The sequence below is a fragment of the Hirundo rustica genome, chromosome 2, assembly GCF_015227805.2.
Source record: "Hirundo rustica isolate bHirRus1 chromosome 2, bHirRus1.pri.v3, whole genome shotgun sequence".
NCBI lineage: Eukaryota > Metazoa > Chordata > Aves > Passeriformes > Hirundinidae > Hirundo > Hirundo rustica.
Window position 1 is genome coordinate 116,821,285 of NC_053451.1, and position 24,885 is coordinate 116,846,169.

Consider the following 24,885-nt stretch of genomic DNA (forward strand, 5'->3'; position numbering starts at 1 on the left):
AAACCTCACAGTAACATCCCCCAGCTGTCTGGACCGTAAAAACAGAACCAAAATAAAATTTGCCTTAAGTCAAAACGCGGATTTTTCACAGAGGGACGACGTCCAGCACGAGGATTCTGCTGGGATATTGGGATAATTCAGAATGCTGATCCCATTGCTTTGTGCTAACTCAGAATCACAGAATCCCGGGATAACTGAGGATGGAAAAACCCTCCAGCACCATCAAACCCAAACTTTGATCCCCACCTTGTCCCCAGCCCAGAGCTCCGAGTGCCACCTCCTTTCCTTGGATATCCCCAAACCTCCCGTTCCAAAGCCCCTTTTTCCATGGAGAAATCAGCCCCCAAAAACCCCTGAATTTCCACCTACCCCCGTGCTGGCTGTACTGGGATTCTTCATTTCCTTCCTGCTTCTCCTCAGGTTTTTTTCTGGCAGAGTTCCGGGCCTCTTCTCGCGCTCGTTTTCGCCACAGTTTTTTTTCTTGCTTCATTTTTATCTTCCTAAGACTGCAAATTTAAAAAAAAAAAAAACAACAATTCAGCAGTGAGCCAAACGTTAATTTGAGGTGAAAATATCACACTGAGAGGTACAAGCAGAATAAAAGTGGTCTTCATGTAGAAGCAGAGACCACAGGACTTCATAAAAACATCAGTGTCCTCAAGATTTAAGTTTTTACTCCCATTAAAGACGGCTGAATCAGGACTGGCTTCAATACTCTCAATTTATAACTCAGCATTTTCAAGCAGATGTTGGCAATTTATTCCTAGAAATCCTCTTTGTTTGCCCTCTCAGCTTGAGTCCTAATTACTGAAAGGTTACTTGGCCAAAAACAAACGTGGCCAAAACCAACTGCAAACTCTGTCAAAGGCCTGGGTATCAACGACTACAGCGGCAGCGTAAAATACGTTTTTATTTACATTTTCTCAACATTCACACAAAATAAATTCTGTGCAACAACCGAAATGTTTTTACCATTGGATAAGAATGGATTTTACCAGATTTTTTTGTTTGTTTGTTTATCAGGTAAAGGGCGAGGATTAACTTCCCAAAATATTCATGAAAGGTGTGAAAATCCCTCCTGCTCTGCTCTCAGGGCGATTCAGACAGGACAAATCTCACCTTGAACTTTTCTGTTTTATACAGGCCCTCGGTGGCTCCTTAGGTTTGGGGATTTTTTGTTCAAACTACCAAAAGAAGGGATAGGACAGGAATTAAATTCGGGTTATGACACAACAAAGCCCTCAATCATTTCTGCTTCTCTCAGCTCAGTGTTGCCCTGGGGAGAATTCTCCACGTGCCTGTGGCTCTGGAGTTATTCCTGAATTTGTTAATGGAATTTGTTAATTCCAATCCCCATCCGTGACAACCTCACCAACACCACAGGGCAATTCCTGCTCCTCCAGAACAGGAAATTAATATTCCTAAATAATCCTCACACTCTGCAGTTAAGGCAGCCCAATGTTCTTTTGTTTCTTTTTTGCAGTTACATTTTCATCTCTGCTTCATCCCCCTTAACATAATTAATATGAAATTAATTTAATCTAAAATATGACCATACTTACTTCACATTTTACCAGCCCAGAAGAACTGAAAATAACTATTTTTGAAATAAGGCCTTTACAATCAGGAGTAAAACACGTTTCCTTAAGGAAATCCTGCAGGAGAAAAGGAGACACACAGCAAAGGCACTGAAATCCACACACCACTTAAATGTCCTTGAATTCTTAATTTGAGGTGACCAAAGCAATTCAAGGAAGCACAATCCTAAACTTCTCCTGGATGCTGACTGAGAGTTGACTTGGGAAGGGGCTGAAAAATCAAAAATCATGGAAAATCTGTGACATTTTATTCTTTTACTCCCTCCTCCAGCTTCACACCCAAGAGTCAACTTCCAGAATCCCGATTTCCCTCCATTTTTTATCCTGGCTGCCGAATTTTGGGGAACTGCTTTACATTTCTTAAGGGCTATGACCTTAAATAAAAAAAAAATTTTAAAAATTCCAGTCTGGCAAAGGCCTCACCTTATCATTTTTATCACTGTAGCTTGCTGTTTTAAGCTTTTTCCAGCAGCTGATGTGGAACTCCAGCCTGCACTGCTGACTGCAAATAATACGTATAAAACCCTAAAAAATAAACGGCAACAAGGGAACAGCTTGAAACCAAACCAGGAGAAAAAAACAGCGCTCAGCTTAGCAGATCATAGAAAAAAGGACAGAAAATATCTCAAGTTTTACTCCTCAAACCTTTCCCAGCTGAAAATTTACCTTAAAGTCAGGGTCTGTAAAATATATTTGGATTTTGGAGTAGCCGTGGCACTGCTGGTATCGACAAACAGCGTCAGGCTCTGGAGGGAATCGACATTTCTCCAAATAATTCTTTAAAGCCACCTGGAAAAACACGGAATTATCGAGAGACAAACTGCACAGAAACCGGAAAAAGCTTCACAAAACTCCCGGGGAGCTCTTGGACAAGCAGAGATTAATCCCCCCAAAAAAAAACCCCCCAACTGTTTAATGGCCAAAATATTGCAGGGGTTTTTTTGAAGTGCTGGCAGGTTCACAGAGAAAACGGCAGGTTTAGTGCTAAAACAGATGATGGGGCAAAAATTGAGGATTTTTGGGGACATTTCTGAAGATTCCCAGAGCTCTCTGGTGTTACCTCTTCTCTGTTCCTAAGGGAGTTTGAAAAGAGCTCCCGAAAATTAAAAATCTCTGCCGAATTTAAAATTCCACCTTGCCATCCCTCATTTTCACGTGTGCGGTATCAATTCCGCATAATTTCTAATTTCTTCACCTCCTCTCGTCCTTCAATTATTCAATTTGTTTGCTATGACTGATTTATCCCAGGGGAAAAAGAGGAGTTTGTTTAAATTTGTAACTTCTCGGGTTTTTAATTGGTTCCGCTGTGTGTTCACATCTGGAGGTTTGGGAGGGAATCAAACATCGTCCTGAATTTATTTGGGGTTGGAAAAAGAGCTCCAGGATCCGATGAGTGCCACAGCCCCTCTGAGAAAGGACGGATGGAAAAATGAGGAATGAAAAAATGAGGAAAAGGAAAAAAAAAATTAAAAATTAAAAAAAAAAAAAAAAAAAATTTGAAAAAAAAAAGAAAAAATGAAAAAAAAAATAAATTGAAAAAAAAAGAAAGATTGGAAAAGATTGGGGGAAAAAAGAGAAATGGGAAAAAAAACCAAAAGAAAATCTGGAAAGAACAAAAGAAAAAAAATGCAAAAAAAAGAGAAAAAAGTGGCAAAAAAAAAGAAAAAAGTGGCAAAAAAGAGAGAAAAAAGTGGCAAAAAAGAGAGAAAAAAGTGGCAAAAAAGAGAGAAAAAAGTGGCAAAAAAAAGAGAAAAAAGTGGCAAAAAAAAGAGAAAAAAGTGGCAAAAAAAAGAGAAAAAAGTGGCAAAATGAAAAAATGAAAAAAATTAAACAGAAAAGAGATAAGTGAGAAAATTATTAGTGAAAAATGGTAAAGATATTATAAATGAAAATCATAAATTTAAAAGGATAGATTTTATAAATAAAAATGATAAATGAAAAAAGATAAATTAAAAACAAAAAATATAAATAAAATAGATAAACAGAAAAATTACAAATGAAAATTTTAAAAATTAGGAATAAAAATGATAAAGATTATAAATAGAAAAGATAAATGAAAAAGATAATTATAAAGAAAGTTTATGAATAAAAATGATAAATGAAAAATTATGAGAAATTACAAAAATTTTAAATAAAAATTACAATGATAAAATGAAAATATTTAAATAAAAATTATATATGACAAATTATGAGTAAAATTTATTAAAATGAAAACTGAAAAATGATAAAAATATTGAATGAAAAACTTATACCAATTATAAACAAAAAAAAGATCGAGAAATCATAAATAAAAAATAAATGGACTGACGAAACGAAAAACGAATCTAAAACGCTCAATGAAAAAAAAAAAAATCGATGAACGATAAATGAATTGATTGAATTTAATGATGAATGAAATCAAAATTATAAAAAATGATCAAAACCATCAATGAAAAATTATAAAACTGATCAAAATGATCAAAACGCTCTGTGGTTAACAACGAACGCTCAATGACAAACTGATGAACGATAAATGAACTGACTGAATAAAATGATAAATTAATTCAAAACGATAAAAAATGATCAAAACCATCAATGAAGAATGATCAAAATGATCAAAACTGATCAAAATGCTCGGTGATTAACAAACGCTCAATGACAAATCGATGAACGGTAAATGAACTGATTGAATAAAATGATAAATGACTTCAAAATCATAAAAAATGATCAAAATGATCAATGATCAAAATGATCAAAACAATCAATGAAAAATGATAAAAATGATCAAAACTGATCAAAACGCTCTGTGATTAACAACAAACGCTCAATGACAAACTGATGAACGGTAAATGAACTGAATAAAGTGATAAAAGACTTCAAAATTATAAAAAATTATCAAAACCATCAATGAAAATTGATCAAAATGATCAATGATCAAAAATGATCTAAACAATCAATGAAAAATGATCAAAACTATCAAAACTGATCAAAACGCTCCGTGGTTAACAGCAAACTCTCAATGACAAACTGATGAACGATAAATGAACTGACTGAATAAAATGATGAAATCAAAATGATAAAAAATGATCAAAACCATCAATGAAAAATGATCAAAACAATCAAAACTGATCAAAATGCTCCGTGGTTAACAGCAAACGCTCAATGACAAATTGATGAATGGTAAATGAACTTACTGAATAAAGTGATAAATGAATTCAAAGTTATAAAAAATGATCAATGATCAAAATGATCAAATCGATCAATGAAAAGTGATCAAAATGATCAAAATTTATCAAAACAATCACTGAAAAATTATAAAAATTATCAAAACTGATCGAAATGTTCGGTGATTAACAACAAACGCTCAATGACAAACTGATGAACGGTAAAGGAACTGATTGAATAAAATGATAAATGACTTCAAAATGATAAAAAATGATCAAAACAATGATCAAAATGATCAAAACGATCAATGAATTCAAAATGATCAATGAAAAGTGATAAATATGATCAAAACTGATCAAAACGCTCCGTGATTAACAACAAACGCTCAATGACAAGTGGCCAGAGCTGACCCAAGCCCTGCTCCACAGAATCGCACAATTCCCATTGTGGTTAAGCAGAACTGCGATGAAAATGATAAATGAATTCAAGATGATAAAAAATTATCAAAATGATCAATGAAAAACGATAAAACTAATCAAAACGCTCTGTGATTAACAACAAACGCTCAATGACAAGTGGCCAGAGCTGACCCAAGCCCTGCTCCGTGGAATCGCACAATTCCCATTTGTGGATAAAGCAGAACTGGGATGAAAATGATAAATGAATTCGAAATGATCAATGAAAAGTGATAAATATGATCAAAACTGATCGAAACGCTCTGTGATTAACAACAAACGCTCAATGACAAGTGGCCAGAGCTGACCCAATCCCTGCTCCATGGAATCACACAATTCCCATTGTGGTTAAGCAGAACTGGGATGAAAATGATAAATGAATTCAAGATGATAAAAAATTATCAAAATGATCAATGAAAAACGATAAAACTGATCAAAACGCTCTGTGATTAACCACAAACGCTCAATGACAAGTGGCCAGACTGACCCAAGCCCTGCTCCGTGGAATCGCACAATTCCCATTTGTGGATAAAGCAGAACTGGGATGAAAATGATAAATGAATTCAAGATGATAAAAAATTATCAAAATTATCAATGAAAACTGATCGAAACGCTCCGTGATTAACCACAAACGCTCCATGACAAGTGGCCAGAGCTGACCCAAGCCCTGCTCCGCGGAATCGCACAATTCCCATTGCGGATAAGCAGAACTGGGATTTCCCCAGCTGCAATTGCAGCTCCATGAGCTCTCAGTGCCACAGCTCCTGCCCTGCTGCCTCCCTCCCCTCCTCTCCTCACCCCTCCCCGGGGTCCTGGCACGGAGCAGCAGCACATCTCCTGCTCGGGTTTCTGTTTTTAAACGCACCTGTAAATTCTCCATCCGCGACTCCTCGATCACCTGGCTCGTTCCTGGCCACGTTAAAACTCCGGGGACAATCTTGAAATCCATCATCAGCTTCGACCTCGCGAATTGGTCGCGGGCACGAGCAAACCTGGGGTTTGGAGGAGGTGGGGAAAAAAAAAAAAACAACAAAAACACACACTCAAGGGCTCCCGGGAGAAACTTCCAGCGCTCGTTTCTATCCTCTCAGGAGCGACAGGTGGTGACTGAGAGAGCACCTGGATCATTCCATGTTCTGCTTCTCTCGGAGCTCAAAAACTCTCCCGGGGAGAGGCAGGCAGGGATGGACCTGTGCTCCCAAGGGATCTGGGGATGCAGGGTGGGGACAGGTGGGACACAGCACTCTGCTGCCTGGAGCTGGGCTTTCCTGGAGGTCAGGGAGCGGGAATGGCTCTGTCTGGATGAGCCTGGCTGGCCAGAGCTGCTGTCACCCGTGCAGGGATTTTTCCTGGGCTCAAAACCGCCAAGGAAATGAGGCACAGCCACAGGAAAAGGGATGAAGACCCCAGACTGCATCCAGGAAGGAGGAATTCCCTCAGATGATCCGCCACGCCCTGAGCAGGTGCTTTTAACCATCTCACAGGGAAGGTCTGGCATGAAAATTTCTTTATTTGGCACCAAAACCTCTTTTATTTGGCATCATTTTGGCAAGGGCGGGCAGGGAGGTGGGGACAATTCCCTGAGGAACAGGAGAGCCCCAATTCCAGCGGGAGCCAACTCAGCCCAGCTGTGCAAGGCACTGGCACCTCAAGGAAAGCAGGGATAAAAAGAAAAACATCCTGCACAAATTATCCTTTTTTCTCCTGTGAGGAGCAAGGGAATAAAATAATCCTCTCCCATTCCCCATCCCCATGGGAAACTCAGAGGGAGAAGGGTCAGGAATGAGGGAGTGAATTCCAGCCCGGGGTAAAGGAGGGGAGGAAAAAGGTGATTTCAGGTGTTTTACTCTTGTTTCCCACTCTCCAGTTCTATTTTAACGCACAAGAAGTTCTTTTTCCTCACACTGAGTGAGGATTAGAAAGTGATCTCCCTGTTTTTACCTCCACCTGGAGCTTTTCCATGGAATTTCTCCCCTCCAGCACAGCGCAGCAGGATCACAGCTGGGTAAGGAGCTCCCAGCCAGCCCACCACGAGCCTTTAGGGGTGATTTTAATCCCACAGAGCACCAGGGACACCCCAAAAATCCCTCCACGAGCTTCCCACAGCTCCTGCCCCCAGGGCAGCCAGGAAAACTCCCCCAGGAATTCCTGGAGGGGTGGGAGCAGCTCCAGCTTTCTGCTCTCACTTTGTTTCTTGTCGTGTCCCTGACATTTCAGGCTCTCCCTGTCCCTCTCTTATCTGCTCCGAGGAAATCTGTGACTCCCCTGGAACCTTATCTCAGTCCAAGGTCACTCTCCAGCTCCCCAGGGATGAGATAAATTCCGATTTCTTCAGGATGCTTTCCTCCCCCAGAACAAAGAGGGGGTTTTTTGGTGTTCTTTTTCTCTGAGCTCTCCCCCACTGCAGGGCTGTGATCCCTGAATCCCAAATATTCCCTCGGATCTCCTCCTCCAGCAGCTCCCACCAGCTCCTCAGCACAATTTCCACTTGGATTAAATCCCTGATGGATGAATTTAATGATTCCCACAGAATAATTAAAGCCCCCTCCCTCCCAAGCAAAGTCCCTCAGATAAAAACTTTTTTTTTTTCCCCCAACAAACCCTGCCATTTTCCATCAAACCAACCTGTTTTGCTTGAGGTAAACCCTTCCAAGTCCATAGTGTGCCAAACAAAAACAGCTTTCTTCCGGATAGTCTTCAATTATTTTCTTAAACTGATCTTCAGCCTTGGCCAACGCCTTCAAAAGAAATGTGAGACACAAACACGTGGGAGTTTTGCCAGAATATTTCCACTTTTCCTGGCGTTTTCCCTCCTTTAGGGTGGGTCAGTGTGTCCTATTCCTTGATCAGTCTTAGGAACAGTAAATGGAATTACACACCCTCGTGATCACGGGCAAAACTTCCCTTTTTTTAAAAAATAGTAATAAAAAAAAATATTCTGTAAACATGGAGTTGCTGTAACATAAAGGAATTGAATGAATGAGCTCAGCTGGTTTTAAATTCACTGAACATTACCAAACACTGCAGGAAGAAACACCCCAAAAACCCCCAACTTCCAGTGCTGGTTTTGCATTTTCCAGAAGCCAAAGCAATTCCTGGCTCTTGTTTTAGGAGCAGAATATTTATGTTCAAAACACCAGTGCAGAGCAGAAATAAAAAAAAACTTCTTGATACTTTGATGCACATTTGAAGGCTCACCGAGAGATTTTATTTGATACCCTAATTCATCCCAAATCATCAAGGATTTAGTCCCAGATATTCGACTGCACGATTCCAAAATGTGTCCTGAGGTTTCCTTTCCCCCTCTCTCAGCTTTTCAGTCAGGAAGATACAAAAAAAATGGATGGGAAACTGCCTGGGCTAGGCAGTATTTAAATATAAAATAAATAAAAACAAATAAATAAATATATATACATATGTAATCGCTATATATAGATATATGGGTAATAGCGATATATGGATATATATCTCAATATGGACAATATATCAATATAGACAATATATTAAAATAAATATATCCAAATAAAAATCTAAAATAAATTTTAAATAAAACCACACATAAACGATATAAATATATATTAAAAAAATAAATAAAAAATACAGATAAATTCGTCTCTTACCTCAGGAGTCCCTATTCCCAGGAGGGCAGTGGCATGTCCATAGAACAGTATAACATAATTAATATTAAGAATATTCCTCATGTACTTGAGGAAAAAGAAAAAAAGAGAGACAGTCAAATTACGGGCACAGCACAAGAAAAAGATGGTTAAAACGCTGTAAATTAATGAAGAGAAATCCAGGCTGACTTTTGGGCCAGGGGCTGATTGGGCTGGGACACACAGACACCAAATTTCGCAGGATTTGCCATCAAAATCCTTTTCACCCTTCACCCCCACAAATCAATTTTCATCTGACAACCACAGCAAAGCCCTTGAAGAACACCAAGTCCGACCAACAAGGGTGTTTTTACTAAAAAAAAAAAGCCCTCAGTGCTTGATCCAAACATTTGCTATCACTGTAAGAACCTCAGTTTGGAATATTTCGGAAACGCGGGCGCGCGCGGAGCGCTCCCACAAATCCTTGGCTCTGCAGCCACCAATTCAATGGAATCACGATTATTTTGTGGGAAGGGAGGAGTGGCACAGGGGGCCGGAGGCAGAAACCCCCAGCAGAGCCAGGGAGGAGGGACTTGGGCTCATTTTACCGGAAATCCTGAGTCGAAGAAGATGCTCAGGAGCTGGGAAAAGGCTCGCTCGGCTTCGTGGCACCGCTGCTCCAGCAGGAACCTGCAGCCATCCCGAGCCAGGCCCGTCACACCCTCTGGCAGGGAGTTAAAATCCACCTGGGATTAGGCAGGCAAAGTCAGGCAAGCCCAGAAGAAACCAGAATTTCCCTCCTTTTTTTCGATTTTTTTTTAAAATAAATAACGATTGTTTTGGCAATTACTCTGCGCCCTGTGCTGCTGTTGGGACGTTTTTCCACCCTCTGCCCCGCAGTTTGCAGGGAAAACATTCGGCCCTGCAGCCAACACACCGATCAGGATTGCCCTGGGGGAAGGAAGGGGGGTGATGAATGCATAAATTGGAGTTTCTGAGCCGAACCCCGGGTCCTTTCTCACAGCTCACCGTGAATTCCGGAGTATTCATGGCTCTCAGCAGGTTTAATAAAGTGGGTCTGCCCCTGTCCAGCGAGGTTCCAGCACCCTCCAGCCCCAGGGGGTTTACATCTGGATTTAAATCCACCTGCAACGTTCAAAAGAAAACAAGATTTTCCTCTTTAATTTTTTTTTTTTTTTTTTAGCTTTCAAAAGAAAGCAAAACACTTGCTTTGGGGAAGAAAAGTTTGCTAAAACACTCCTGTGACAGCCAAGCGGAAATTCTGCGTCCTCCTGAAATGCCTCAGCACAATTTCACGTTTGGGACAGCAAACGAGGTGCACTCTCATTAAACTCTTGGATTAGATTTTTCACGGAGCTCCTGATCTCTTCAAAACCGAGATTTTATTCTGAATTTCCCTCCAGAAAGCTGCAACTTTAGTTCAAGCATCATTTTAACTCTTCTTCCATGTAATAAAACCCCAAGAGCACATTTTAATTCTTCTTCCACGTAATAAAACCCCAAGAGCACATTTTAATTCTTCTTCCACGTAATAAAACCCCAAGAGCACATTTTAACTCTTCTTCCATATAATAAAACCCCAAGAGCACATTTTAATTCTTCTTCCATATTAAAAAACCCCGAAAGCACAACCCGGACACTTCTGCTTTTCCTCGCTTTTTGTAGCCAAATGTTTCTGGAACAGCTGAGAATTATTTCCTCCTGCAACACCTTGTGTCCAGTTTGACTCTTTTATTTGTTACTATGTCGTGTCAAATTTATATTTTGTTTTCACTACTGATGCTTCCTGAAATCTGCAGGGGGACTGTAAATAGTGAAGATTTATTTCAATTTCCTGAAACTCCTGGGTTAATGCTGTCCCGTGCAGTTGTAGAACAGAATAAATTGCATTTGTTTAATGGGAAGTTACGTGACATTTAAAGCAGATTAAATGAATGAAAATGTTCTTTTCAACACCGGCAATGAATTAGCAAAACAAAAAGAGGCATTTTATAGGAAATAAGGGAAATAAGGAGTCTCAGTGCAGGCAGAACCTGCACCTCCTCCCAAATTCAGTTTTGTCCTGTGATGTATTTAATCAGAACAGATTTTTGGTATCTATATCCCCTAATTAACATGGGTGGAAGAATTGATTATGCACATTCAGGAATTTATTGGTGCCACGACCAGAGGAGGAGAATTTCCCCGCCAATGTAGGAATTTTATTGTGTTTCCAACAGCCACTCCACAAAACTGGTTATTTCCAGATGTTTCTAAACTGGAAATAACCAACAACCAAAATCCACTGGAAAACATTTAGGCAGAAATTTGGGAAGAGCTTTGGAATGATCCCAGCCAGGTTTTACAGCAGGAGAAGGAAAGAGAAACCAGAAGAAAAGGACAGAATAAATCAGAGTAAGCACAGAATTTCTGCCTCTGATCAAAGCCACGCAGAGCAGAGTCAGATTTTGGAATCAACCAAGATTTTGTGCAATTCCCCTTAAAAAATGACAGAACATTTCCAATTTAAGGCTGAATTCCCATTACCTGTGGCACAGCAGAGAAACTTTTATCCTCCACGGCTTTAGACTCCTTCTTCAAATCCAAATTATCCCTACAAAAAAAAACAGGACAGGGGCACCAAGGGTTTGTAAATGTGCTTTAAATCTCCATTTATTTTCAATAAACTTGGGTTTTCCTAGGTCTGATCAACTCCCCCCAGCAGAGGAGGAATTTTGGAGCTGGTTCAGCTGCTTTGGAGAGGATTTTTTCCACAGTAAATGAAAATATCCCTCCTCCTTCAAGTCAGAGGAAAAGGAAGCCACTGATAATTCAGTTAAATGACCTCTCCTGTGGCAAAATTTCCATTTTCCTGCCTACCCTGGCAATCAAAAAAATTTAAAAAAAAAATTATGGGAAAACAACAGGATTGTACTGAAATAAATATTGATTAGAAGAAAGTTGGGGTTGTGGACATACTTAAGATTAGGACTGGGAATAATCAGGTTTTCTAAAGGCTTGGGCTCCTCTGCACCAGGAATCTGCCTTGGAAAAAAAAGTCTTTAATTTTTACATGGAAATTTTCCAGGTAAAATGCATACATTTTCCATGTTTACATGGAAACTTGCCTATTTCCATATAAAAATCCCATTTTGCTGCACCCTCACGTTTTTGAGCCATCCCAAACACAACCAAAAAACCCCAGGACCACTGGAAATAATGAATTTATTTCTCTCTGATAAACCCTGTTTGGAGTGGAAGCATCAATATTATAAATATATATTTTTATTATTAAAAATCTATAGTTCTACCTCCATTAATTCAATTTTGGCCCTAACCACAACCATTCACGTTCCTGTTCTACAGGAGTAACCCTGGCCTTAGAATCAGATCGTGATTTAAGCGAAAATTAACTTCTGATTGTGCTTTAAGTGAAAATTGGAGCCCAAAAAACCCATCTAAAGGACTCCAGGCAAAGTCCTTTCCTAATATAAAACTTTAAAAACCAGATTTCATCTTTTTTCTGAGCTCAGGGAAGATTTTTTTTTTGGTGCAAGGTGGCCTTGGAAAGGAGATAAGAGTGAGTTACAATTATTGCTGTAAATTTGGATGTGACAACCGCAACAAAACTCCTGGCACCCCTCTGGTTTAACAGCCAATATTCAAATGATGCCTTCATTTAATAAAATTCAGCTGGGCACGGAAGAGACTCAGTTTTCAAGTAATAACTGTAGAAAAACTGGAATTTGGGGGACTTCCACTGTCAGGATGTAAAAAATTACACAAAGCCATCAGCAAGCAGCGAATGCGAGCTGTAATGATCTTACATAAAACCACTCAAAATAATGATCAATCTGAAATTAAATAGCATTTCTTACCTCATCTTTCCATTGTCACTAGTTTTGGGTTTTGGCTTTTGTTTGTTTTGCTGACTTTGGTCTGTAATGGGGAAAAGGATTTTTAGACAAAATGATCATTGCCTAGAACAAGCAAACGGAAAAATGCACTCGGAACTGACACCTGGCTTTATAAATTGCGGATCTTAAAAACTGCCAAGGTCAAAACTAAAAACCATGAATTTGATCTTAGTTTTGTTCAACAGGATATAGAGGATTAATAAAATCCTGAAGGGGAAAGGTTTCAAACAAATAGAAGAATCTTAAAATCCTGCAAGTTACGACCTGACTCCACAAAATAGTGATTATTAAAGGCTAAAGAAATCATTTTGTCCTGTAAAAGCAGAAATGATAATATTTACATATATATATTTCTAATTATCATATAATTATGTATTATATATTAGAATGCACACGTTGTATGTTAGGCAATTATACGATAATATTATGCAATATTTTGTATTAAAATTGTCTGGGATTTTGTGGTATAACTATCGGTGACCAATCAGAATTTTCCAAGGGAGTAACAGATCCCTATGGAAGTCCAAGTTTCTAATGAAAACAACTGATGAGGACGAATTTTCCACCTCAAAACCCCCGAGTTAAAGTTGAGTTAAAGTTAAATTCAAGGCCTGTCAATCTCAAATGTAAATAAACACATAAACACAAACGGCTCTGGCCACAAAAGCAATCAAGGAGGAAATACTGGATGACAAAAACCAAGGGAGGATTTATCAGGTGAGACCAATTCCCTTGGAACTCTCCAATTTCACACCCAGTTCAGTGAAGCGTTTCCAAAGCGCGGAGCTCCGAGCCTGCTGTGGAACAGTGACTGAACAAACAATTCCTGAGCAGCAAGGGAGGAGGAAATGTGCTTTAATGCTTTCATTGTGATGGGCAAACCCAGGAATTCCTGCCATTAATGGCAAAATCTTTTTTTTTTTTCTCCTCGGACACACCCACAGGAGAAATAATCCAGCACCTGGATTGAAACTTTTGGGTAACCGGGTTGTTGTTATGCTGAACTACCAAAAAAATCAGGTTTTCAACACAAGAGACTGTGGAAAAATCCAGATGCAGCCCTGGGTGCTGTCCCTGCAGGCAGGGGAGGTGGCCCAGGAACATTCCTCACTTCAATCCTGCCCAGGGGCACTCAAAGCCACGAGCAATTGCTCATTAAGAGCTCCTTAATGAGCTGGAATTGAAATGAGTCAGCACAAAAAAAAAAAAAAATCAGGAATCACTCTGACTGAACACGTCCAGAATTATTTGAAGGACCACTCCTGGAACACGTGGGAACTCCAAAGCTGCACGAAAAATCACCACAAGTTCCTCCCAACGGAGATACTGAAAGGATGGAGAGTAAGAATCCTTCTGAAAGCCTGCAAACACCTCCGGCACATCATCCTTTAACCGCCCAAAGGCGGAGAAATTTCACTTTTTCTTCGTTTTACGTGCTGCTTTCCCTTAAGGAACCAACCCAACAACAAAATCTTAAGCGAAGAGCAAAGAAACCACGGAAGAAATCGATCGGCATTCTTTCTTCCCTGAGTGATCCAATTTCAAAAGCCATTCAACAAAAAATTACCGCAGCAACAATTCCCACAGAAACAACTCCTCCCCCGCAACACCCAACTTTAAAATGCAAAAAAAAAAAAAAAAAAGCTTCTAAACAAAGGCAGCGGGCAAACCCAGCTGATTTACAGTTAAATTACTTCAGGAAATGTATTAATTCCACAGAAAACACCATTTACTTACCCCACAAACACTTAAAAATATTAGGAGAAGCAGCATCACTTTTCCTAGCGCCTTCCATTAGGAGCGACCAAAGGTATTTAATAAAAATATACACGAGCTCAAAGAAACAGTACATGAAGACCAAAAATAGGAAGTAGCAGGAAAAAGAAATCAAAAAGGCCAACAGCTTTACGAGAATATAATGTGGCATTAAGTTCTTTTCCATTAAAACTCCTGCAAGTCCAGTGAACAAAGGCAAAAAGGAGGAGAAAAAAAAAAAAAAGCTTCTTCCTCTCCACCCACAGCAAACTGAGGCCAGCCAGTCACCGGGAGCCTCCTCCTCCCTTCAAATCGAATTATTTCGCTCTCCAGAAGGAGAGGGGAGAGGCAGGGAGAACAGAAAGTGAAAATAAAGCCGTGAAAATAAAGCAGGAGCGCACGGGCTGAACGGGAGCCGCTCGAAATTACCGCGCTCGGGCCGACGCGCGCTCTTTGGCCGAGAGCCGCCGGGGCTCTCCCAGCGCGATCCCCGCTCCTCCCGTCCTCGGTCCCTCCGAAAATCAGCCACCCTGCCCCCTTCTCCAGCCCCTCCTCTCTGTGCCACGGCCTCCCCACCCCCTCCCGGGGAAGGATTTCTAATTTCCTGCCCAATTTCATCCCCGGGACCACACGGGAGAAGGGAAATTCGCGCTCCTCCTGAAGGTGCCGGATAAGAGCTCGGAGCCCAACTCTGGCCAAGGAGATAAAAGAAATGGCAGAGAGAACGCAGAAGGTGCTGAACACAGCTGGAACCTGGTGGGGAGCAGATAGTGAGGACTACGGGGAGGGGTTGGGACAAAAACCAGAAACAAAACACACCCAAAGAGGAGCTCAGGGGAAGGAAACTCGAAATCCTGAGTACAACCCCAGAGAAGCCCTCAAAGAGCCTCCGGGGCCGTGAGGGAGCCTCCGGGGCCGTGAGGGAGCCTCCGGGGCCGTGAGGGAGCCTCCGGGGCCGTGAGGGAGCCTCCGGGGCCGTGAGGGAGCCTCCGGGGCCATGGAAAAGAATTCCAGCGGTGGTGCTGAGGTCTCCGGGGGTGTTCAGCACTAAAGGTAAGGAATGGCTCTTTTGGAATCCTTCAGCCTGGGGTATGGAGTTTGGTTCTGGCTGGAATCAGCAGCACCTCCTCCAGCTCAGGGCCATTCCCTGTGTCCTGTCCTTCCAGCCCTGGCTTCAAGCCCTTCCCCAGCTCTCCTGGAGCCTCTTTAGGCCCTGGAAAGGGATTTAAGGTCTCCCTGGAGCCTTCGAGCAATGCACCAAAATATCAGTTATAGCCACTTACATCGTGTAACAGACTGATTAAAATCCCTTCCTCCCATCATTATCTCCACCAGGGTTTGTTTCACCAGTTATCAGTATCTTGGGTTTGCCATCCTTCATCCTGAGGGACAAACTCACCCAAATTCACACTGAAAGGATCAATTCCACCCCAGGAAAGGCTTGGGCATAAAGCTGTGCCCAGGTCTGGCACTAAACCTGGATCCAGCCACAGCCAGACTCCTCCTGGAGAAGGGATTTAGAAAGGCAGGAGTTCCTCACTCTCCCAGGGAACAACTCCTGCCCAGCATCCCATCAAATCCTCCTCTGTGTCCTGCTCCTCCATCACTTGTCCCCTGTCCCTCTGCAGCTCCAAAACCCTTTCCAGGCTGAACAATCACAGCTCTGCCAACAGAAGCAAAGTCTTCTTTCCTTCCTCCATCACCACTCGACATCTTTCCAACAAAAACCATTTCCCTCCCCGCATTTCCCACCTCCCAAGAAATCCTTCAACCCTTCCAGAGGTTCACAGAGCTCACAGCATCAGGATAACTCCTCCTTACTGCTCATTTCCAACTATTTTCTGATGCCCACCTTCAGTGGTCTCCTAAAATCCCATTTTCAAGCGCTCTGTGCTTTGCCATCTCCTCGGGTTTTTCAATATGCCAGGAAAAGGCACCAAAGTGAGAGCAGGTGGTAAAAAAATCCCCCAGGAAAATTCAGGAAAGGATTTCCCTCTGAAGCTCAGAAATTTCACTTTCAGTGCATAAAAGTAACTCAGGCACTGGGGGAGTTTTGGGGGCTGGGAGTTCTCTCGATAGAATGATTTATTAATTTAAAAAACCCCAAACATGAGCAAGAAATCCCACACCTCTCGAAGTCTGCAGCTAAAAATCCACTATTTGTGGCCCCTCCACTCTTTAACTGCAGAATTGTTTTCTGATGGAGCTTTCATTAACTACAAATTAATTGTAAATATTGAAAACATGGATTTTTCCTTGATTTAGATCCTTTCAGATCCTGGCTTAGGGGGAGGGAAAGCATTTCCAGCCTGTGACTCAGATTTTCCTCTTTAATTCCAGTTTCGATCCTGAACTCAGTCAAGGAGACTCAAATTACAAAAGCATTGAGGAACTAGGACAGAAAAGCAGAAGCGACTAAGAAGTTCGTAGAAGATGATTGCTTATGGATGTGGAAATGACAGAAAACACACTTCTGTTTATTAGTTATGGCAGCAGCAGAGGAAGAAGTGCCTCAGACTTGATAAAAAGCGAAAATCAACTCACTTGGAGGCTGCTCCGGCGGGGAAACTTTGCCTTCTGTTTTCTGGGGCTCAGTCACCTGATGGCAAAAACATCAGATTACAAAACTCGGATCCGTCCCCCTCAGTGCATGTAAACAAAGCAAAATAAAAACCAAAAAGCCCACCCCAAACCCCTCAGCAAGGAAAGAAATGAAAACGTGCTGGGTTAGAACAATCCCATTCATCAACGTGCTTCTGTAATGGTTTCCCTCCCCAGTTTGTCCCAGTTTAGATTATCTCCAAATCTGCCAAGAGAAATGTTCCCCACAGAAATATTCCCCCTGGGGGAAGCCAAACTTCCAGACCTGCAGAGAGGTTTCTGGGAGAAAATAAAAGAAAACCCCTAAGCACTTCTGGGGCCTTCCCCAGCCTGTTTTTTTCTGTGCCAACAAACTTGAACATTTCCATTTCCTGCCCTCCTGCTCTGGTTTCGTTTTCCCGGCGCTGCGTCACTGCCCAGGTCCCTCCCCCTGCTCGGAGAGCACAAACAGCTCGGCTGGAATTGGCCCCGCCTGCCTGGAAATTCACTTTATTTAGCAGCAGTTCCTGCGCTTGGCAGGGCTGAATTATAAAATATAAATAGGTATTACAATATTATAATGCATATTTTAGATGTACAAAATATACGGTTTAAATATATACTCTATATATGTAATATATAAACACATACATTATCAATTCTCTCTCTTATTATATATTATCAATACTATATTATATAGATTATATTGCATTGAGGAATAATGCCAGAATATATTTCGATATATATTGCATACATATTACATATATGTATGTATGCATGTATTTAATATTATATATATGTAATATATACAGATGCATATATTGCCTAAATGTATATGGCATGGCTTATATATGGCATGTGTTGGATGTATATTGCATATATTATCTATAGTGTATATTATATAAGGTATAGTAGCTATTGTATATAAATTATATCTAATATTATATGTATGATATATAAATCATCATTTGTTATCTTATCTTACAATAACAGCAGCAAAGACAACAAAAACGGCACAAGTCTCTCTTTAAATTAATAGCTGCTTATGATTAATTTCGTATCAAAAGAGCCACAAATAAAGAAAAAAAAATTAAAAGCCAAAACACGACAGTGGTCATCTCCTCCTCCTCCCACCTCCTGAAAAATCCCAATTTCTGCAGAGGGTTTGGAAGGAAATACCCCAGGAAAATGCAGGACTGCAGATGGAATTCCTGCAGTTGCAGCTCACCTTGGCACTGTGGTTTTGGGGACCCTGGGGCTGTTTGGGCTCAGCCTGGCTCTTCTTCTTCCTCTTCTCTTTCTCCACTCCTTTCTGCTCTTGGGGGGTTCTTGAAGGGGATTTGTGAGTGCAGCATCTGCTGTGGGAGAAGAGAGAATCCCTGTGCCTTTCTCCGTGTTTTACACGTGTACAACACGAAAATACAGGTTATTACAAACTAAAGAGAGAATCCCTGTGCCTTTCTCCGTGTTTTACACGTGTACAACACGAAAATACAGGTTATTACAAACTAAAGAGAGAATCCCTGTGCCTTTCTCCGTGTTTTACACGTGTACAACACGAAAATACAGATTATTACAAACTAAAGACAGAATCCCTGTGCCTTTCTCCGTGTTTTTTACACGTGTATGACACGAAAATACAGATTATTACAAACTAAAGAGAGAATCCCAGTGCTTTTCTCCAGCTTTAACACGTGTATGACATGAAAATTCAGGTTACTACAAACTGAAGAGAGAATCCCTGTGCCTTTCTCCGTGTTTTACACATGTATGACACAAAAATACAGATTATTACAAATTAAAGAGAGAATCCCTGTGCTTTTCTCCACCTTTAACACGTGCATGACACAAAAATGCAGATTATTACAAACTAGAGAGAATCCCTGTGCTTTTCTCCACCTTTAACACGTGCATGACACGAAAATGCAGAATATTACAAACTGAAGAGAGAATCCCTGTGCTTCTCTCCACCTTTAACACGTGTACAACACGAAAATGCAGATTATTACAAACTAAAGAGAAATCCCTGTGCCTTGCTCCGTGTTTTACACGTGTACAACACCAAAAAAACAATTATTACAAACTAAAGAGAGAAACCCTGGGCCTTTCTCCACATTTTACATATATATGACACAAAAAAACAGATTATTACAAACTAAAGAGAGAATCCTGTCCTTTTCCCCGTATTTTACACATATATGATACAAAAAACCCCAGATTAATACAAATTAATCTCAGCCCTCTTAGAGGTGTGCAATCCCATTTTAAAAGAGTTCATCTTCAAACTGCACAATCCAATCTTGTGTAAAAGTGCAGTGACAGAAAAAAAAAAAAAAAAAAAAGCCCAACAATATTTTCTACAAAAGGGACTGGAATTGAATGACTAAATTTATATATTTAGGTATTTAAATTCATTTCTTATAAATGAATAATGGCAATTAATTGTTAAAAATGCCCTGCTGCCCACACTGCTTTGGATATTCACGTTTATTTGGTTCTTAGCAACCCTCAGCACTCCTGAGCAGTTCGTTACTTCCATTTTTATCAACTGATAAGACAACAAAATCTATGCAATATCCCCATTATGCAGCACTTAAACATTATACCAAACATTGCTAATGTAAAATAAAATCAATTAAAAGCAAAGCCAACTCGCCAATTCCTTACCTCCTCTCATTCAGAACTCTCTTCACCTTCTCTTTATGTTTAATACCTACAAAAAAAACCCCCCAAAACTGGGATTAAATTAAAAACCGGAGCGAATTAAAAATTTAAAAACGAGCTAAATTTAAAATCTGAAATAAATTAAATTCAATTAAAAAAAAAATTAAAAAACCTGAAAACAAGTATTTTAAAATTAATCTATTTCAAATTTTTCATTAAAAAACTGGAAACGAATTAGCCCTATAAATAAGAAAAGCTCCCGATTTTACAGCCAGCAGATTACCAGGGGTTTCTCGCACGATTATCTTGAGTTTTTCACACTGCTGCACGAGCTCCTTGAGCCCCTCGGGGTGATTCTGGCAGAGCTCCTGCGCTTTCTTGTTGGCCTCCAGCGCCAGATCAGCTTTGCCCTGCAGCGCCAGGCCTTTGCAGTAGTGGTGGTGACCCTGGCAGGACAAAAAAACCAAAAAAATGACATTTCAAGGCTTTAGCAACACCCAGGAGAAGGATTTCCACCCAAAAGCTGCTGCAGCGGCAGCGAAAAGCGGAATTTTTGGTTTAGGATGCACGAAGTGAAGCGCTCTCAGCTGGTGAAGGATCAGATTTTGAACGGCTCAGCAGAGTGAGGCAGGGATGAATCACTGGAAAGAGTGCAAAAAGGTGGGTTTGGGGGGTATTTGGGGTTTTTTTTGTTCACTTTCCCCTGCTTTGGGAAAGAGCGAATTTGCTTTTTCCCCCTAATCTCAGCTACTCTGCTATTTTCTAAGTATCCCTTATTTACCCTCCTTCAGGCCAGGAATATTGGGAAATACCTGCTGACATTAACTAGGAATTATTTTTTTTAACATCCTACATGGTTTGTTTTGTTGGTTTTTTTTTTTTTTTTTTTTGAAGCATTCTGATAACTCACAACATAATTAACGTTTTCTTCTCTTTACCCGCGCCAAGCACCTCGTACCAACACTGAAAAATATCATTTTAAACCTAAAAAAACCCAAGCAAACTGCACTTGGCAGAATTCTCAGTCACCAAAGCTCTGCGTTCATTCATTAAAAGCCAGCTCTGGGCTCTCATCGTGCCCTAAAATGCCCCCCAAAAAAAAAGCTGATTTTGGAACGTGTAAGAAACCAACCTTTGGCCAATCAGGCTTGAGGACTATGGCTCTTTTCCCATCAATCACAGCTTTCCTGAGAGAAGGGAGGGGAAAGAAGAGGAATTTATTATTTATTACTCAAAAAAAAAACCAAAAAACCACACCCAAGGCTGGTGTGAAAAGCATAAATACAAATATAATAAATTCGAATTTTACAAAAATACAAAATTGAATAAAACTCGCACAACTGTGGAATGGTTTGGGTGGGAAAAGACTTTAAATCTCATTTTCCACCCCAAAATGAGCAGGGACAGCTTCCCCCATCCCAGGTTGCTCCAAGCTCTGTCTGAGCTGGCCTTGGACACTCCCAAGGATGGAGAAAATCCACAATCCCAACTAACCACAGGCACACAGGCAGAAATCATTTAGTGTTTTAGCTTTAAAAATTGCAATTCTCTTACAAATGCCCCCTGGTTTCAATTTCCCCTACTTGAAACGTCCCTCATTTTGAATTTCCCCTATTTATTTTGAAAGCAGCCCAGCCCAACATTTCAGGGGTTACTCACTCGTACTGCCTGGTGAGAAGGTAACACAGAGCTCGGTTCCCATACAGGAGGTGGTTTACAGGCCTTGGAAAAAAATAAGATTATGAAGGGTTAATAATGGGGATCCCAATAGAAAACGGTGAGGAGAAGAACAAAAAAAAAATAAAAATTCCATTTTCCCCAGACTTGCCCGCAAAAACCCCGCACAGAAATCCCCCAGGGATTCCCAAGCTGTCACAGGGAATGCTCCTTACAATGGTAAAAATGGATTTATTCACAGAATGTTAGGAATGGATTGATCCAAATGCGTGGCGTGGCTAAAAGGGGGGGTAAATAAATCCAATTATTTATCCTGATCTTTTTCAGGGCGTAACTGTAAAGCCAAAGGCTTCGAAACGGAACAATCCAACTCCTCGCACAACGTGGTTCTGTGGGAAGGGGGATTGGATCAATTTTCCTGTATTTTACAGGCACCAGGATGAGTAAAATGAGCATTTTCATGAGCACAGCACCAATGGGGAACGCACCAAGGGAAGGGGGAAAAAGACCCTAAAAAAAAAAAAAAAATCCCATTTCATCCCTTTCTCCCTTCGGGAAAGTCTCCAGAGACTTTCAGGAAATGCCTTTAGGGAAGAAATTAAACAAGGATTTCCATAGGAAATAAAAGGCTGAGAGCTGCCAAGAGCAGGCAGTGAAATATTTGCTCTCCTTTACTCCTTTTGCATCACGGGAATAAAGATAAATAACGGCAAATATTGGCAATATTTGCAAATGAGTCTTTCGAGGACAAACACCCGAAGCGGTTTTTTCTTTAAATGATTCTTTTTCTTGCAGGTTTTCTTTCTCCTCCTCCTCTTGGTCATTTCAAATCCTAGCAGGACTTTCGGAGCAGTAAAACACAAAAAAATCCCCAGCATCAACAGGGAAAAAATTAGAAAAATGAGTTATGGGGCTTTTTTTTTTTTTTTAAATCATTTGGCCTCTGAAGCGGCTGATGCAAAATTGTCCAAAATGAGGAGAAACGTGAAGAAGTTGGGATCAGTTCTTACCACAAGTCCATGGCTTTGGTGTAAAACACGATGGCAGAGGCCAGGGCTCCTTGGGAAAATTCAGCATTTCCTCTCTGCTTCAGGAATTCACTTTTCTGTGAGACCAAGCACAAACAACTTACCCACCCGACTCATTTAATCCAGCAGCCTAAAGTTCGTTATTTCACACAGTAAAGGGAAATATTTATGCCAGAATTAAACACCTCGAGCCTTCGCAACACTTCTCTTCCGTAATTTGGGTATTTTTTACAATCCCTGATAATCAGAACTCCCCCCCAACCAAAAAAAAAAAAAATCCAAACCCATCCTGAGAGCTTCTCTCACCTTCCTGGAGCTCTCACAGGTCAGAGCTTTAAAATCCTCCAGTAAATCCCGCTCACCCAACGCCACTCTGAGGATGCAAGATGCCCCTGGAGGCAAAATTCAAGAGAACACAAGAGGGTGAGGAATTGCCACTAAAAACCCTGCTCTGCTCGTGCCTGCCAGCAAAACCAGACTCAGGAGGGAAAAAATGCCACAAACGCAGGCACAGGAGCCTTCAAAATAATAATTGTAACAAATCTGCCACCAGGAGCCTTCCAAATTCATTCCTGACCCTCAGAGAAGCCCGGAATGAAAAGGAGAACATGAATGATTTCGTGATTTGTAAAAGCGAAGATGTTGGAGCCCCGGGCACAGGGAATTCCAGAGTTTCTGTGCTGAGCCCCCAGCAAACCCTGCACTGACCTGAGGCCGTGGAACAGCTCCCAAAATGGAGTGACAGCACTGGGATTGTGGCTGTGCAGTTGGGATAGAAGTGTGTGACAGCACAGGGGGCAAAACTCAGAGCTGAAGGGTTTAGAACACAGGAATAGAGAGAAAGCAAGGTGGAGGATTTAGGGCAGAGGCTGAGTCCTTCTTTTTCACCTTCTTCTCCATGGGCTGGGTGGGATTTTGGAATTGGGTGGAAAAGTCCCCATTGCGGGCCAGGGCTGGTTGGTTCAAGTAAAAATAATTTAAATGGAATCAGGAGAGGGGATTCCTGTGGGGTTAAGGACAGGGAGCTGCTGCTGCTGCTTTGCATTCCTGTGTTGTGAACTGATAAATTAAGAGAAAAACTGGACAAGTGCAGCCTCCTGGATGTTCTCTCCCAGGGAAAACATCAGCCTCTTCCACCTGGAGCCAGGAGTTTTTCTGGCCAAGAAAACCACAAGGGCACCAAAAACTTCACAGGGTTTGCCCTCAAAAGCCACCCTGATCGAGGGCTCTCCAAAAGCATCCTGCACTTCCCAGAGTGGATGGGACAGGGAGGGGAATTAAAAATTCAGTTGGGCCACTGAGGAGGCTTCAGGTCCTCTGGAGGGAAGGAAAAAGGAAATTCAGATTTATTGGGGTGGTTTCAGGTACTCCCAGAGCAGGGCAGCATCACCTGAGGGTCTGGAAACACACAAAACGACACAAAAACGACACAAAAACCACACAAAAACCCACACAAAAAACCCACACAAAAAACCCACACAAAAAACCCACACAAAAAACCCACACAAAAAACCCACACAAAAAACCCACACAAAAAACCCACACAAAAAACCCACACAAAAAACCCACACAAAAAACCCACACAAAAACTCCCTTTCCACAGCAGTTTTTATCTTTTTGTTCCCACAAACGAGGCGGCCGCGGAGAAAATAATATTTTGAGTTTTGAGCCGCCTGCGTTCCTTAATCGGACACTTTACCCTTGAAAGGCCTTGCAGAGGAGGAGACAGGGCTCCACTTTTCAGTCTGTTCAGTTAAAAGCGCTGCAGAACTCACGGTCCGTGAGACCGTAAAATACAGATAAAAATTAACAAACGCCTGCCTCCAAACGCGAAACCCCGCCTCGAGCATTCAATCCTGACTCCGGCCAAAAAAAAACCTGTTGGAGTCCAGGGCATTCCTTTAGTTGCTTTGGAGGGTCAGGGACCTGGGCAGGGGGGTCTGGGACCCCAGCCCAGGGCTCAGAGAGACACTGGATTTGATTTTTGTCCATGGGAAAAACTTCCTACACTGAGAGAAGGTTTACAGGCCACAAGAATGTGAGAAATAGTAGTTTAGCTTATCACAGAATGAGAAAATAGTAGTTTTAGGTTTCTAGCATTGAAGTGAATGGGGACAAGATGGAGAATCTGGGGCGTTGTCTCCTTCATTCTCCTTCCCTCACTCCATTTCTGCATTGACGTGGCACAAAGTAGTTAGTGAGGATTGGGTCAGAGTAAAGATGACCTTTTTAGTAATAGTGATAGACATTGGTAAGAAATAGCAAACAAGAAATAACGTAGTAATTAGTATAAAAGATAAGGACAGCCCAGCTCGGGGGGAGACGTGAGGAATCCATGCAGCTGCGAACATCTTGTCGGACTCCGAGAAAATTGTAAAATAAGAAAAAATAAACGAAGTATGTAACCTTGAGAAATCTAAACCTGAGAACTCCGTCTCTTCCTTCAGCTCGGCTCAGAGCTGTGCAGGAGA

General features: G+C 41.2%; 1 protein-coding gene across 1 annotated transcript in view; it reads right to left on the reverse strand.

Moving 5' to 3' along the window:
* TTC3 (tetratricopeptide repeat domain 3) overlaps window positions 1-24,264 on the reverse strand; it is a 39,174-nt gene extending 14,910 nt beyond the window's left edge. Inside the window, exons 1-21 of the mRNA XM_040055283.1 lie at window positions 24,114-24,264; window positions 22,721-22,806; window positions 22,397-22,491; window positions 21,369-21,431; window positions 20,842-20,896; window positions 19,993-20,155; window positions 19,713-19,758; window positions 18,274-18,403; window positions 17,010-17,064; window positions 12,672-12,732; window positions 11,341-11,407; window positions 9,823-9,939; window positions 9,402-9,539; window positions 8,818-8,901; window positions 7,823-7,935; window positions 6,063-6,189; window positions 2,265-2,387; window positions 2,022-2,123; window positions 1,563-1,655; window positions 1,120-1,184; window positions 370-506 (exon numbers count right to left, since the gene is read on the reverse strand). Of these exons, the coding sequence (XP_039911217.1) occupies window positions 370-506; window positions 1,120-1,184; window positions 1,563-1,655; window positions 2,022-2,123; window positions 2,265-2,387; window positions 6,063-6,189; window positions 7,823-7,935; window positions 8,818-8,901; window positions 9,402-9,539; window positions 9,823-9,939; window positions 11,341-11,407; window positions 12,672-12,732; window positions 17,010-17,064; window positions 18,274-18,403; window positions 19,713-19,758; window positions 19,993-20,155; window positions 20,842-20,896; window positions 21,369-21,431; window positions 22,397-22,491; window positions 22,721-22,806; window positions 24,114-24,264 (2,071 nt within the window). The remainder of the gene's footprint in view (window positions 1-369; window positions 507-1,119; window positions 1,185-1,562; window positions 1,656-2,021; window positions 2,124-2,264; window positions 2,388-6,062; window positions 6,190-7,822; window positions 7,936-8,817; window positions 8,902-9,401; window positions 9,540-9,822; window positions 9,940-11,340; window positions 11,408-12,671; window positions 12,733-17,009; window positions 17,065-18,273; window positions 18,404-19,712; window positions 19,759-19,992; window positions 20,156-20,841; window positions 20,897-21,368; window positions 21,432-22,396; window positions 22,492-22,720; window positions 22,807-24,113) is intronic.
* Window positions 24,265-24,885: the final 621 nt, after the last annotated feature.